The sequence below is a fragment of the Parus major genome, chromosome 2 (genome assembly GCF_001522545.3).
Source record: "Parus major isolate Abel chromosome 2, Parus_major1.1, whole genome shotgun sequence".
Classification (NCBI taxonomy): Eukaryota; Metazoa; Chordata; class Aves; order Passeriformes; family Paridae; genus Parus; species Parus major.
Window position 1 is genome coordinate 80,001,211 of NC_031769.1, and position 16,173 is coordinate 80,017,383.

Consider the following 16,173-nt stretch of genomic DNA (forward strand, 5'->3'; position numbering starts at 1 on the left):
AGAGACACCAAATCTCTCAAAAGGCTAAAATCCCAGCTAAGTTTCCAATTCACTGTGCAGGAAAGGGCTGTAATCTGCTATAGAAAAGCAGATGTACAAAAGTCATTCTGGCAGCTGCATCTGTCATGCTGCCTCTCCCCCACCCTGCCTTGATAGACCCATCCAGTCGTGTGCTTTTCAGAGACGACAGAAATAGGCAAGCACAAATCTCAGTCATGTGAAATATCTCCCTTAGGATAGTCCTTTCCTCATCCTGCCTTAGAGTCTAATTGAGCCCTATTGCTCCCTCAGACCCCCAGGGAAATGCTCTCAAAATTAAGGCCAAGTACTGGACTGGACTACTGGGGTATCCCTGTACAGCCATGTACAGCTCCCTCCACAGATAAGACCTCTGTGCTCCACGAGGGGAGAAACCCATCGCGGTTCTGCTCCCCATATCATGCTCCTTAGGGATGCTCTCACGGATCCTGCGGCAGAAGCCTGCTGGAGGGACTGTTATCATCTCGCACCGCATTCCTCATGTTGCAAAAGGGAATCGTGCCTCAGCGTCTCGATGGCGACGGGGCGGCTGATGCTGACGCCACGATCAGGGGGAGCGCTTTGGACGCTCTGGGGAGCCCAGGCAGGCACACCCTGCACCCAGGAGAGCAACCCACGGTAAGCCTGGCGAGCATTCACGTCAATGTGCAGGGAAAGCCCGCTGTCCCTCGGGGCAGGGCGCGTCCCGTCCCGAGCGCGGCGGGCATGTCCCCGCGGCCTCCCGCCGGCAGGCGGCGCCCGCGCCGCTCAGGCACCCCGGCATTCCCGTTCGCGCCGGGCAGTCAAGTGAGGGTGACCCGCGCAAGACTGCCCTACAGAGCCTTACCGAAACTTCACCCTATTTACACATTTCAACAAACAAGGGCATCAGCATTCATAGGTTGCAAATTACGTAACTTTTGCGTTAATTACTACTCAACCCCCACTTGCTGGCTGTGTCTCTAGCTTCTCATGTTATTAATCAGCCCGCGGGCGCGGTCCTTCCCTCCATTTGAGCCTGGAGTCCGTTCTGGACGCGATCGCCCACTGCCGGTATTACCATTCTCCAGTTACTGCTCAGCCCAGCTGACTTCGCTCCTGGTGGCTCTCGTCCGGACAGCACATCCAATTTGGGATTGTCTTACCTATTCCTTGAAATTGTAATCACGCATCCGATGGTCACAATGCAACTGATTAATCGTAACTGCCCAGCTATCTACTACTCGTCTGAAAACACAAAAGCCAAAGCTTGACTCAGACCCTCAGCATACCCGCCAGGGCTCGCAGCCGCCCCCTCTGAGGCGGGAGCGTTCTCAGCGAACGTGGCGGCGGCCCCACCCCTCCGCAGTCACGGGGCCGTCCAGCGCAGCAATGGCGGCGCCCAGCGCCGTGTGGCTCGGCGGGGACCCGGTGAGGCGGCGGGACCTGCGCGGGGTAGGGCGGTGGGGCCGATCCGATCCGATCCGATCCGATCCGATCCGATCCGATCCGATCCGATCCGATCCGATCCGTGTCCTCTCGCAGGTGGAGTGGGTGCTGTGCCCCTACGACGTCCATCACCGTGTCCCCCGCGCGTCCTTGGAGAGGCACGCGGCGTCCTGCCGGCTCCGCAGGATGGGATACTCCGCCGAGGAGGAGGTGGGAGCGCGGCTCGGGAAGCGGGGCGCGGGACAGGCGCTGCTGCTCTGGACGCGCCGGCTGGCGCTGCTTGACGGCCGCGAGCCTTGACCGAGCCCTTTGGTCCCGCAGGCCGAGATGTATGACTCCAGCTTTTTCTACGAAAACCTGAAGGTTCCTACTGTCGCCATGGGTGAGCGGCAGCGGGTGCTCCGCCTGACGGGGCGGCACATAGGGCTGGGACTGAGGAGAGACCTACTCGGGGAGGTGTAGAGGATGAGGGGCTGGGGGGAGATCCTGGGTGGGGGTGAGGGCAGACCTGTGGGACTAAGTAGTCCGGGTCCTCACGGTACCACAACCCCACTGCCTTGGCAGCTGTAAACTTCCCAAGACCTCCTAAAAATCTTGAGTGTTAGTTTTCTCAAATTGTAATTTGCAATTTGCCTTAATTTACCGTTTTTATGCTTCTTCCACTGTGTAATGCTACTCTGTAGGTCACATATGTTTTCATCTTAAAATCCAAGGAGGATCCGGTTTTTTTTTATCTTAGGAGTTTCTTCCTATGTTCTCAGTCCCCACTCTTGCATCAAATGCAGAGAGTGTATTAAAATGCATGCTTAGAAGGTGGGGAAACTGTCTGTGGAATTTGGAGATAAAGCTATGGTACAGAGAGCAATATACATACATTTCTTTTTTCATATCTGTAACCCAGAAATACATTTTTTTTTCCTTAATTTTCTCCCCTCATTTCCAATATATCATAGCTGAAAATTGCATTTTAAGTTCGAATGTCCCCTTATACATGAATGAAACCATGATGTTCTGTACCATGCTCTAAGTCTCATAATAGAGGTTAGTGAATAAAGACTAATTCAGCCAGGTACCTGAGAACTTGATGTAAAAGTTGTATGATTTTATTTTCTTCTTTGCCTGCAGATAAAGATCTGCAGTTTCACATTGTTAAGCAGGCTAGAGCCCAAAGTGCAAAGGAAGGTGCAGGCTACAGCGAAGGTAAGGAGCAAGCAAATAGTGTCGTGACTTCACTAGCCTCCTGTGAACAGCTGCTCTTGTCTCCCTCCTTCCTTCATTCCACTGAGAACTGCTGTGAGAAATTTAATTTCATTTATTTTTAATGTGCCTTCCCCTGCATATGTTGGAGCATGATTACTTTCTATACTTGGGGCAACTAGATGAGAGACTCTGAGTCTGTTGTGCTCAAACCTCTAATATCTTCAGGACCAAAAAAACCAAACAACATGTGTGTGTTACTATGTTGGACTGTTTTAAGACTGAACTAAGAAGTTGTGTAAGAATTATGCTGGCATATTTGCAAATGTGATGTTGTCCTTTGTCACTGCTTCAAGCCCACAAATTCCTTTATGTTTCCTTTTTTGGTGGGTTTTGTAACCAGCCAGGGGACCAGGCTAGGATGGAGTCTTTGAGAGTTCAGACTTAGACAAAGTAGAATAATAGACCTCCCTGTGGAATCTGTAGAGCTTTAGTGTATGGTTAAGAAATTACTACAACACATGAAAGAACATTTGCTCTCTGTAGACTGTTTTGTTAAACATATATGAACAGAAGTGACACTGAAAGTTTTCTGACATTGAAATACAGCAGCACTTGCTCAGACAGTTTTTTTATGTTTTCTTTGTTTCTCTGGCATAGCAAATAGAGGCTTAATGGAGAATTGCTTGGAAAGGAGATTTCCTGGGATGAGCACGGTGTTTTGAGTATGTCAGGTGCATTTCCTCTGAAGGGAAGTGGGAACTCATTAATTTGACACAAGCACATCCAAGTAGAGAAGCAGCAGATAAACCCTTTGTGGAGGGATTCATTGCAAAGGTGCACCAGTGAGCCACTAGATGCCAGTGTTCACTGCCCAGATTTCCCCACAAGTTTACATTTTTCTGAGGATAACACTAAAACTGGATCGGTGGTTTTCATTGTGGCAACTCGACCCATTTTAAGATTTACTGACTTATTTGTTCAATTTAGTCTTTGGCAACAGAAACAAATGAAAATTAATTTTTCATTGTAAATCTCCTTTTGACTCACTGTCTCAAAGGAAGTGATATTCTTTGTTTTCTTTTTTTTTCCAATTCTAGCCATATTTAGAACATTAGCATAGCTACATTGTTGAAAAGGAAAACTAATCATACCCACAAGTTGTGTAATTCTTGTAAAATCACAAGCATGTAATTATCAGTGCATTTTTATGGACTTCTGTGATGCTGTAAGAACAGTGCATTTTAAAGAAAAACTAGGTTTTGTGTTTAAATCCATTTGTTCATGTTAGAATGGTTCTGGCTTAGGTTCCAAGTACAGTAAGGATGAAATCTTGCACTTTAGGTTTGTTTACAGTTATTATGGTTTCTCTTCCTCTTCTTTGGTGTCTTTAGTGATAGTAGGAAGTGAAAGATTTCTCAGCTTCCATTAAGAGCTGAATAATCTGGAGGAGCTCTAGGTTTGCTGTTGAGGAGGGTGTTGCATACATCCTTTTTATGTGTTGGCTCTTCTGTCTGCCTGAACATGTGTGGGATTGTGCTGGGGGGAGCAGGATTATGGAGGTGAGATCAATGGTTGCTGGAAAATTGAAAGTTTTTGACTGAAATGTTTTTTTGCTGGCAATGTCCTAGAGTACTGCATCTTGTATCTTTGGGGAAGTCACTTAACTGCTGTTGCAATGGATTGAGAATGGACTGATTTGTTTGGAGGCATATGTGTTAACTGGGGACTGGAAAAAAGGAGTGTGCTGGCAATGCATATGTTTCCATAACTTTAAGTCAGTTATCTGAGCTGACCTGGAGCACTTTGAAAGTGCCTTTGTAGTCCTTTTAGCTATAAATTCCTGTGTCAGTCTATAATAAAACCTCTTTAGAGATGGTGACAGTGTGAGTGAGACTGATTTACACAGTGCTGGGTTATCTAGTCTCCTAGAAGCTTTTATTCTTGTTGGCAGAAACAAGTATTTTGCAGCTAGTACTTTACCTGACATTTTGGGAGAAAAATAAACCCACAAGTTAGAGTTGCAGCTTTTCCTGATTTAGTTTGTAAGCTAAGAGCTGAAACTCATGGGAAATTAGAGAGTGTCATTTTGATCTAATCTAGTACAATTCCTTCATGGCACATGAAAACTATCTGTGTAAGCAGTAAGGAAGGTTATACAGCCTGCGTGGGGCTTGGGAGGGATCTTTGAGCAGTTTTTATCTTTTCAAATTAAGAAGGTTGAAACTTCTTACAGATGCATAGGGGAAAGATGAAAACAGCCTGGAAGTTTATTTACTGCATTGTTTGTTTGTTGAGCTGCTTCATATTTTCCTGCATAATTATGCTACTTTACAAGTAACAGCTCTCTGTCCAACCTCCAGGATCTTATTCATTACTGCCTGTAGAAGTTCCTCAAAACCACAAGCATTTCATCTGTGACCTGACCCAAGCTGACCGTCTTGCTCTTTATGATTATGTTGTTGAGGAAACAAAGAAACAGAGGTCTAGATCCCAGATAACGGAAAATGATAGCGATCTCTTTGTGGATTTAGCAGCAAAAATCACCCAAGGTTTGAAGAATGATTGATCTGTTGTTGAATTTATGTCTCAGAACGTTCAGTTTGTCCAGTTACATGAGTTTTGTTGAAAGCCGAACAGAATTGATTATGCTATTTGCAGGAGCTCAGGACCTGTGAACAACAAACTAATATGATTACACAGAAGCTGTTTATTATTTACATGATACACTTATTTATAGATTCTAAAACTACTGCATGTGCTGATCACACATTTTTTGATTGGTGGCCTTTATTTTGTCCATGTGTTCAGCACACACTTCTCAAGATATGTGATTGGTCATAGTCTAGGTGTTTGATGGCTTCCTGTTATCTGGTTCTTGTTTTTCTGTTTTGCTGTTTTTCAGCTTTTTCATTCTTATTTTAGAGCAATTTATGTTTCAGCAATCTCGACAAGAGGGTCTTATAAATTCTACAGACGGTTTGGCTGGAGCACATTATGGCCCAAGTTGTTCAGATACATTGCTACCCTTTTTTTTTTGTTTGTTTGTTTTGTTTTTAGTGGAGAGCATACTGTTCTTAAAAGCTGCAGCAAAGACCTGGCATCACAAAATGCTAGTTTGGTGTTCTTTCATGATGTTTTTCTTCTGGGAAAGCTTTAGTGCTCTGCTCACACATATTGTGTGTATCTCAGTGGATGGATCTTCTGTCTTTGCTACAGCTGATTCCAGGTTTCCTAATGTTGCCAGTGTGCTGTGCAGCTTGGAACAGTTTTTTGCTGTAAGACATGATGAGATTAAAGATCACTTAAAAGCTGAACAGGAGAGGTTTGCAGTCATCTAAGTGGAGCTCTTGAGCAATGTACTTTGGTGTTAGTCTGGGACCTCTCATCCCTCTTGAGTCATGCCAGTTTATAACTACCAAGTACAGCAAAAGCATCTGTGTCACCCTGCAGGCCATGCTGTGCTTAGGAGGTGTGACAGTGCTTGTCATCTACACAGCTAAATTTTTTAAAGAATGTGGCTTTCTCATTTTGTGTCTTACTGCAATACTGACTTTGAAAACGTGACCCATATTTAGAAGGTGTTTGGATCATATATTGGTTTGGATCACAGTCTGGAGACTGAGATCGCATAACAGTGTTTCTTGGTGGCTTTTAACTTGTGCGTAAACAGCCAGCAGGAAGATTGGGGAGGAAGCTTGAGATAGATTCACCATAGTTACTAAATACAGGAGGAACTTGAGATAGAACACGATTATTTTATGTTCCTGAACGTATGAATCCTGCATACCTGCAGGTGGAAATGTCCTTCCAATGACTGTTTTATTCCCCATTTTTTTGCTAGATGATAGTCAGAAAGGTCCGAAGTCCCATCTTGAAATTTTGGCTGAAATGCGAGATTACAAAAGGCGGCGGCAGTCATACAGAGCTAAGAATGTTCATATAACGAAGAAGTCCTACACTGAGGTGAGATAAAAAAAAAGGCTTTTTGCACAAAATTGCTTATTATATGTCAGCATAAACAAGTATATACTCTTTCAAAGACAAATAATATTTGTCTTTCTCTGCTTCTTGTATCCTGCTTTATTATGGTTGCAAACTGTAGAGGAAGGTTTTTGGTTTGTTGCAGCAAGTTACAAATAACAAGCATTTCTAACTGCTAACTTCTGAATGTGAAAATGCCAGCAAAATATAGCTCACTATCATAAAATGGTGCTATTTAAATTCATGTTGAAACATTTTCCTCTAAATAAGACTTTCCATTCAGACATCTGATATACAGGGTTTGGGGGAGATTTTTGTGGGGTTTGGGTTTTTTTGAGATGTTTACAGTTTGTCTCGTGCTAGTTCAGGCATGACCATGACATGTCTGTTTTCAACATACTTTAATATCCAGGTGATTCGGGATGTAATTGGTGTGCATATGGAAGAACTCGGCAATCAGTGGCAGGAGAACAGGTTGCATAATGCAGAGATATGTGAAGGAGAGAAGTTGAAGTCCTCAGGAAGGTATGCCACAGCTGACAGCTTCTTCAGGCTTGCAGCAGACTGTAATTTGATCTTACCACCTTCTTCTAATAGCACATACCAACCTTATCTGAGTCATATACATGGTTTATTTTATACTAATTCTGTTAAGTCATGCTTGAGAAGCTCTGCCTGCATGAAGGATGGAGAAAAATTAATAAGGATCTTTCGTTCAGAGGTAAGTAACAAGTGATTGAGCTGATCAGGGAGTTTCTGGTGGAGCTGGGGGATGCATAGTGCTCCCTCTGTACCCAGAAGTGTATATACGTAGTAGTTGGGTGCAGGACACTTGGAAATACAAATACACAATTTCTTACCCTTCCCTACCTCATGACATGATATATTACACCTCAGAGTAAAGGTTTCCATAACATAATAAATATGGGGAAGCTTTACAGTTCTTATCCCTGCAAATGCTGCTCTGCTAATTGGGAGTGTGTTTTAGCTGTACATATTTCTGCTGTGTCAAGCAACACTGCAGACCCTTCCAAACGTTTGTCACTGAAGTAACGTGGAGTCATGAGCTAGTGATTACCTATCTGTGCCTCTTCAGCAGGTCTTTGAGAGGACAATATATTTGAAACACACTAGAAAGTGACACTTTGTTCCCAGCATTAAATTGAAGATGAATGGGTGGCAGAGCACTTGAAGAGTCTGCCTAGGGAGGTCCTGGAGTTTCCCTGTCTAGAGACATTCAAAACCCACTGGACACGTTCCTGTGTAACCTGCTGTAGGTGACCCTGCCTTGGCAAGGGCAGTGGTGTAGAATATTTCCAGAGGTCCCTTCCAACCCTGACAATTTTATGATTCTGTCAGATTAGGAGTTAGGTACTCCAGCTGTAGTTTGCAGCTTAAAGCAGGTGGTTATGAAGAATTAAAGATACAAAGCAAAACAGAGCAAGTCTGTTCTACTGCCTCCTGTTTCACAAGCAGAGGTGTTAAGACTGAGGAGCAGTGTTTATTTGAAATAATTGGATTAAATAGTGTGCTGTGATATGCGCATGAACTTAGAGCCTCTTTTTGGAGGTATCGTATTTCTTAGAGAGGCTTGATAAAAGATATGTTGTCTGTCTTATATCAACAGTAAGTCATTATAAAACTAGTACTGGAAAAAGTGACTGTGAAATTATTTTTATTGATTAAAATCACTTAAGTTTATTTTCATAAGGGAAGACAGGCGGTCGGCTTCAGTGGACTCGCAGCAGTCTGGGGGAAGCAGTAGGGATACGGAGGGCTCGAGACACAGGAGAGACACCAGCAGGAGTCCAAGTAAACGAAGAAGGAGTCGTGAGAGAGGCAAAGACAGAGATTCTTGGAGAAAAAGAGAGAGGTGAGCAGAAACAATGACAGCTGACTCCTGCTTCTGAATCAGACAGCTGTAGCCATTTGCTATGAGAATTTAGTGCAGATGTTGAGGATATCTAGTCCAATTAAAAAGCTTTGTGCAGTATGACAAGCCAATGGCATGAGGCTTCTAATACTAAACAAAACATTCTGTGAGATAATAAATTGTGATCCAGACTTCAGAATTTACTGTCACATCTGAAAAGTGATAGTTTCCGCAGCACCCTATAGGACTGCAACAGTACTGTAACAGGTTATTGATTTTTGTCCTTGTTAAATGGTTTAAATAGACAGTATGTTTCTTATCCACAGCTAAGTGCCTGTCATCTCTAATGCTGGTTTCTGCTCTAGTTTGCTCTAGACCTTAATAAATAGTATTATTTATTTCACTAATATGCATACACTAGACATTCTGTATTAGATGCCTCAAAACAATGCTGTTGCTCTTCTGTACTTCTGGACACACAGTTTAGCAAAAGAAAACAAATCTAGGCCACACCTTCTAGTACTTGAAGAGTCTGCCTAGGGAGACATCAACAAGGACATATTTGCATCTGCAGGACCACAGGTGTGTGGGACCTGTGTTTGAGCAGACATGAGGACTCTTGTGCAGAAGAAATGCTGCCTTGCCCTTCATGTTTGGGTAAATGCATTACGTAACTGCGTGGATAGCAGTGATTGCTTGTCTCAAAGCTGGCTTTGTTACACTGTGATGCCATTCATCTTAAACTAATTGCCACTTTGGCACTGCATGGCAATGCAAATGCAGCATGGAAAATAAACTGTCTAAAAGTAGTTTACTTTCTTTTCCTTTCTTAGAGGACATGACTACATTTAATGAAAGCTTTCCATTTTCCAAGTTATTTTTTCTCTTTGGACTCTGTCACTCTGAGCCAAACAGCCCACATAATGTTTATGTTTCTTTTTCAGGGATGAAGACAAATACCACAACCATAAAAGAAGAAAGTAGAAACAATAACCTGATTATTTTGTTCATCAGCTGTTCAAAACATAACTTCCACAAGAACTATTATTACTGTTGTTTTGCTCGAGACAGTAAAGTTGCCCACATAATATTGGTGTTGCTTCACACCTGTGCTGCTTTGGAGACAAAAAAAGTGCTAAGGTTTGTGAGGATGGAAGCAGTATATTTCAGAAAATGTGTAATTTTGTAACATTTATACACCTGTTAATAAATTATATTGATATCATGTATTCGAGTAGTTTAGTCTGACAAGGCTGAAGAATAAAATCTTTGAGCAGTTGTACTTACTGGCCCACTGGATATATAAGATATATAAAGATTTAAGAGCTGAATCCGTGGAGTCCAGATCAGTTACAAACAGGGAAGGCATGAAAAGAGCTCCCCCTCCTACCTAAGACTCATCTCTAGGTAACATTGCCTAGCTTACAGCATGTACCAGAGTGCATATTTCAGAGTTCTCCAACAGGATAAAATATCTTCAACTGCAGCTGATGTTAAATGGACAATAACACATGTTAGTACTCCCAAGCTCATGCTCAAAGAAAATTCAGATCACTATAATCTGGCAAAGGTGATGAGAATGTAGCTCTCAAGCTCTCCACTGGGGGGAGGCACCAAGGACACTTGGAATATTGCTGAGTACCATACTCCAACACCAGGCACATTTCCTTCCAGCAATAACTAGGAAGACTTCCTATCCTGTGGACTAACATACAAATATTTGTGATAGAGGTTGATAAAACAGACGTAAAACCTGTAGACAGATATTAAGGATGTGCAGTTCTATTAATTCCTCACACAATCTACTTCAGCTGTTATGGTGGTGGCTGGGGAGACGAAATCCACAATTCAAGATCCAGAGCTCATCAGACAAAACAGCCTTGTTTATTGTTCAGAGCTCACTTATGTACTCAATTCAAAACTCCTAGGCTCACATAGTTCATTGGCTGGGATCTCTCTCTGCCTAGATCTCTGGCCAGTAATGTGTTTCCTACTAATATTGAACAGGGATGGCTGAGGGTCCTGAGAGCCCCAGATGGCTGTATCTTATCTGTATCTGTCCCCTGTAACTTACCTGGGGACTTGTTCAGGCATGAACTAGGCTGGCTGAATTGGATTTGTGTTATGGTCAGATTTACCTTGTCCAGTCAAGGCCAGCTGTACTGTGACAATATTGTGACAATTCACCCAGTTTGGTTAAATTTAAAATACTTAAAATGCTCCGTGTTATCCTACCTGCAGTGGCCCACTGCAGACAGAGTCACAGAAGACAGCATGGATTTAATTTGTATGAGGTGTTCCACTTAATTTGACAAACAGTTCCCCTCAGTCAGCAATCTCTTGTAGTGACTGGAATTTGTAGCATTCACTCCCAGGAGCTGGCAGGCGAGGTCGCAATCCTTCAGGTTTGGTAAATGGTAAGTGATTTGTCATGTCAAGTTTTACAGGGCACTTTGCAAGGCTGAACTGTTAGCAAAACATTCAATGTGTTCTTGTGTCACAGGTATAATAATTTGTGAAGAATCCTTTGCATTCAATTGTAAACTCCTGTGACAACATTTGATAAATAATTCTGCAATTAGCTCAAATACTGTAGATGCAGTCTTTTTTGGTTGATGAGGTAAAAACATCCACTCTATGATGTGTAGAGGATCAGGCCAGTGAGTGTTCCACTGCCCTATAATACCAGTAGGGTGAAGATTTACAATAACAAATACAGTGATAGACACCTCTGGGCATATCCAGTGGACTTGTCTGTTTCAGAGAGCTTACTCTACTGTTTTGAGAGCAGCTTTTGCCTCTAGTGTTAATTTTCCGGGGGAAGTTAACTCTGGAGCACCTTTTAGGAGGTCAAATAAAGGTGCTAATTGTGAGTGGGTCAATCCTAAATAAGGTCTGACTCAGTTGGTGTTGAAAACTGAATTGTTTGTGTCTGTATAGTCTGCTTCATTGAATCCCAAATATTTCCAGGGTGCTTGCAGCTGCACGTTCTCTGGTGGTACCTGCAGCACAAATTTTTTTAACGCTTGCTGAAGGCTTGTCTGAATCTCTCAGAGCTCTTTTTTGTTTGGGTTGTGTGATGGATTGGCATTTAAGAAAAAAAAAAGTGAGGAACACCCACAGAAGTGAGGGCTCTGAGAGAGGCTGCTGGGAGTTTCTTCTCTGCTTGAGACCTGGCCAGTAGCCAGTCATTTCTGAGAATTGACAGTATTGTAGACCATTGAAAAGTAAGATTACCTTTGTGAATACCACCTTTTAAACCTAAGCCTGAGAACTTCTGTCTCTCTTTGTTTCTGGCTTTGAAAGACAACAGAACTCTGGCTGGCCCCCATTCCCTCCTGCCTCCCAGGCCCATACGGCCTAGCCAGGGATGGAGCCTTCGGGGATGCCCACCCCAGGCCAGGGCCAGGCTCTGCTGCAGTCCTCCTGGGAAATCTGGGTTTTATTCCAGCAGGGTGGCTGAAGCCTTTCCTGGGGGCACAGCAGCCCTAGGCTGTGCTGGGCCATGGCTGCTGACATCTCAAAGGTATGCCCCCCCATGGCCTGCAAAGACAGCTCCAGGCTGAAAAGCAGCTGAAAACCCTTCACTGCCTTCCCTGGGGCTGCCAAACTGAAATCCAACACCATGAGTACCTGCTGTGGTTTGGGCCACGTTTTAACCCTTTCACTACCCAGATGAGACCTGCAGATTTAATCCCTTTCCAGAGAGAGGAAAGTGAGGGTGATCAACATGTAAAGAGACAATATAAACCGTCAAAGTCAATAAAAGAAGGAGTCTAGCCTCAGATGGAAAGAGAATGAGGAGATGCTTTAATAAACTGGAATATTCTTTTGGTTAGGCCATGGAGATGGACAATAATGTTCTGAAAACCTCTTCATTAAAGAGTATTTGGGGGGAATGAAGTATTTCAAAGTGTAGATCTGAGCAAAGGTACCCATTGATGAAGCTGAACAGATGGTGGAGTAGTTGTGATCTCATGCGATGCTGGATCAGAGAGAGAGAAGTGAGAGTTGATGAAGACCCTTGGCCCTCAGGGAGAAAAAAGAGAAAACCTCCATTCCCAGAGATGATTATAGAAACAGATGAAGAACACCTTTGCTTTTGAATAACTCATCCTTAAAATAATACCCCTTGAGTTCATGGCCCATGAACACACCTCAGAATGGTGTGAAAATGGGAGGAGGGCATTGATGGCAGAGATTTTTCCAAGTGGCTGCCAATCATGGGAAAGAAAAGCCATGAGAAAACTGTTCTCTTGTGGAGAACTCTCCATGGAATCACAAACGACAGCTCCTTTCTCTACAAAGACTGATGAAAAGACTATTGTATAGTTGGTACCGCTTTAGCCACCAGGTTCTGTCTCTATGTTGTCAGCTGGACAAGGGAAAAGTTGGGTGGTGAGGAGGAAGGGTTTCTGGAGGTTTTATTCAGGTTTCTTATTCTTGTAGTTCTGTTAATAAACTTTCCTTATTCCTTTTAAGTTTTAAGCCTTTTTTGCCCCTCTCCTAATGCATATCTCACAGCAAGAGATGAGTAAGTTTTCTGGTGATTTTTAGCCAGTGCTTTAAAACCACCACATTATTTGGTGCGTTGGCCGGGAAACACAAATTGGTGAATCTAAACTACTACAGGTTGCAATCAGAATGTCATCCATGTAATGATAACAGCATGCCCTGGGAAATTGCTCTCTCACTGATGAGAGTTCCTGTGCAATGTACCACTGGCAAATTGTGGGACAGTTTTTCATACCTTGGGGAAGTACTCTCCATTGATAACGTTGCACTGGTGCTGTGTTATTAATGGAAGGCACTGTAAAAGCAAACTTTAGAGTATCATCTGGGAGCAGTGGAATAGTGAAAAAAGTCTTTCAAGTCCACTATCAGAATGTCCCAGGAGGTAGGTATCATTGTAGGAGATGGCATACCATCTTGCAATGTGCCCATGCTCTTCATTACAGAATTGATTTTTCTTATGTCATGAAGTGTTATAGATACATATATTGTTGGCTTTTTGCAAATATTAAAATGAATGTTATGTGTATAAGAATGGAAATATTTGCTGTATTAATATAGTTTTCTTTATTTCTGTTATTGATGAAACTTAGAGAAACAGTGGTATAATACATATATGTTAAGCTATGACATAGCATTAAAACAAAAACTACTTTTGTCTGTATAACCCAAAGACTGAAAAAGATAGGTGGAGACCCTTTTTTTTTTTCCTTTTGTAAACTATCTTATCCAGATGAAAACAGCAGTGACCAGAATGCTAGGGGGAGGAATTTATTGCATTTCTGGTATCAGGGAATGTAAATCTCGATGGTGCCAAGAAGATTGATCTATTGGGAAGGGGGCAAGAGAAAACTAAACAGAAGAACACCAAAAATCCTAAGAAGAATGTATGAGAATTTATGGATATGTAGTAGGGTTCTGTTTTTAAGGGGCAATCCTTTGTCAGTAAGGTGTGCTCTCTTGGCTGAATGCAGAGACACCTGGCCGTATCTGTATACTTTATTTTTTTCTCCTAATTGTCTTTTTTTTTTATTAAACTTTTAAATTCTATAAAAATTATGTGAACCTCGTTTTTCACATGAAGTGTGGAGGAAGCCCATTCTTCTGACAGGCTCCCATCCTGAAGATCTGTCCCCTAAGATAAGACAAAAGCACCTAGTCACGATGACTAAGCTGTGGACCCCTTCCTGCTTCGGGACCCCATGTTATCTCCCTGTTAACTATTGGTCATTTTATCCCAGTCTCAGACCATTGGTTCCCTTCCCAATTCTTCCCTTCCCTATAAAAAAAACCAGGTTTTGCCCTGTTCAGTGGTAGATCATCACTGGCCCTCCCTTGCTGAAGCCTGCAATAAAGAAGTCCTGCAGAACGCTACGCAGCCTCCCATCTCTCATCTACGTGCGGCAGGGGTAACCCATGAACAGAGCTGGCTGGTCTAATCTGAGCTGATCACTGCAAGAGCACTTCTAAGAGAGCTGATCACTTGAAGCCTCTGCCCATGCTCCTAAGGGTTACTCCTGTCTGGAAACTGCCTGGAACCCCCCAGACAGTGGCTCTTTCCTGGGACAGGACCTATCTGGGATTTGTTGTTGGCAGAGCTGGGGGTCAAAGAGACTCCCAGACCCAGATGCAACAATGAAGAAATCTCTATTTACCAGAATTCTTTTTTATGACAAATACTGGAGCATTCCAAGGGCTCATAGATGGCTCTATGTGTCTTTGAGCTAGCTGTTCTTGTACTAATGATTTTAGGGCATTGTTAGCTTCTCCTTTTCAAGGGACCACTGTGGTACCCACACAGGCTGACTTGTTAGCCATTTCAGGGCTGGTGTGGGATAGCTTATGCCCAACAATACACTGGTACCCATCAAAAATCTGTTCCCACTCTGACTCCCCATGCAGACAGAACATCCCTCCCCCACAGGTTCAGTGATGCTGCAGTGATGTGAGGTCAAACTGTAGCTATGTGGCCTTCTGGATTTTTGATCAACACAGGATTGCTATTCAAGCAGCTCTGTGTCATCCGCCCGAGGCCAGCAACGGCAGATCCTGCAGGTGTGGTAGGTCATGATTAAGGCCATGTGTTGGCAGAAACAATGGTGATGTCTGCCCCTGTGTCAATCATACCACTGACCTTTATCTGTGAGGGCCTCGCCTGAGGCATCGTAACAGTATGAACCATATCTTAGCAGGGATAATCACAGGGGCAGTAAGGATTGACATCATGGCTTGTATTTATCTTGTAAAATCAGCATCAATAACACCTGGTGCACCAAGATACCTTGCAAAGTTACACTGGATCTCCCTATTAGCAGTGCACTCAGTCCTTTCCCTATGGGCCCCTGGGCCTTGAGAGGGACTTGATGTACCTGTAATGAGTTTATGGTTATTGGGATTGAAGTGTAAACATCCATACCAGCTGATCCTCTTGTCCTTGCTATGAGCTGGTCACACAGGCTTGTGTTGGAGGATGGGAAAATATGTGTGTCGTCATGCATTTCCCCTTCATTTTGGGCTTCCCATTTCCCTGGTCTTTGAGAGATTGTCTGTTAACATGAAATTTGGACCAGCATACCTTGGCCATATGTCCAACTTTCCCACATTGGTTGCAGCTAGCATTACCACTGTTTTGCCACTGAGAAGTCCCCTGTGGAATGGACTTGTGTGGACAGTTTATCTTCACGTGGCCTTGTAATCCACACTTGTAGCACTGGGGTGTTAGTTTAACAGCAGCTATAATAGAATTAGCTAATATATCCATGTTATGAGATCTAGTCTCAACCTTAATACAGGCATTTATCCTTTATTTTAGAGATGGATTCTCTTTAGGTAATACATCTATAATTATTCTACAGTCTTGGTTTGCATTATCTCACATCAATTGTAGCATTAATTGACCCCTTGCTTTGCTGTTTGCGATCTGCTTTTCCATAGCATCCTGCAAACATTCCATGAATTGCATATATAGTTTGGTTGATGACTGAATAGCTTTGGGCTGTCACAGACAAGTCTGTAATTTTTGTTAGAGCCCGCATTGCTAAGTCCTTCACTTGGGCTAGGATTGCAAAATTCAAATGTGCCTGGATCTTCCATGGGGTGTAATCCCATGAGTTGAGGAATCCCTGCCCCAAAGCATGGGTCCTACTGTGAAGCTCTTGAAT

At 43.2% G+C, this 16,173-nt stretch overlaps 1 protein-coding gene and 1 long non-coding RNA gene across 4 annotated transcripts; one reads left to right on the plus strand and one right to left on the minus strand.

Annotated features, from left to right (window-relative positions):
* The first annotated feature begins 859 nt into the window (after positions 1-859).
* SNRNP48 (small nuclear ribonucleoprotein U11/U12 subunit 48) lies at positions 860-9,729 on the plus strand. Of its 3 annotated transcripts, XM_015614892.3 has the most exons (10): positions 860-1,428; positions 1,543-1,656; positions 1,768-1,828; positions 2,572-2,646; positions 5,007-5,195; positions 6,488-6,609; positions 7,040-7,152; positions 8,339-8,500; positions 9,075-9,157; positions 9,445-9,727. In XM_015614892.3, the coding sequence occupies exons 1-10, from the start codon at positions 1,390-1,392 to the stop codon at positions 9,687-9,689; spliced, it is 1,203 nt and encodes a 400-aa protein (XP_015470378.1). In that variant the 5' UTR covers positions 860-1,389; the 3' UTR covers positions 9,690-9,727. The 3 variants fall into 3 exon arrangements, with proteins under 3 accessions (XP_015470378.1, XP_015470411.1, XP_018860841.1); XM_015614925.3 differs by lacking the exon at positions 9,075-9,157 and having other exon boundaries at positions 864-1,428; positions 9,445-9,729; XM_019005296.2 differs by lacking the exon at positions 9,075-9,157 and having other exon boundaries at positions 1,375-1,452; positions 9,445-9,729.
* Positions 8,286-13,560, minus strand: LOC117243919. The gene is made up of 2 exons (XR_004496008.1): positions 10,736-13,560; positions 8,286-8,481 (listed from the first exon to the last, which is right to left on the minus strand). It is a non-coding gene; the product is annotated as an uncharacterized LOC117243919 (long non-coding RNA).
* Between the last annotated feature and the right edge of the window lie 2,613 nt (positions 13,561-16,173).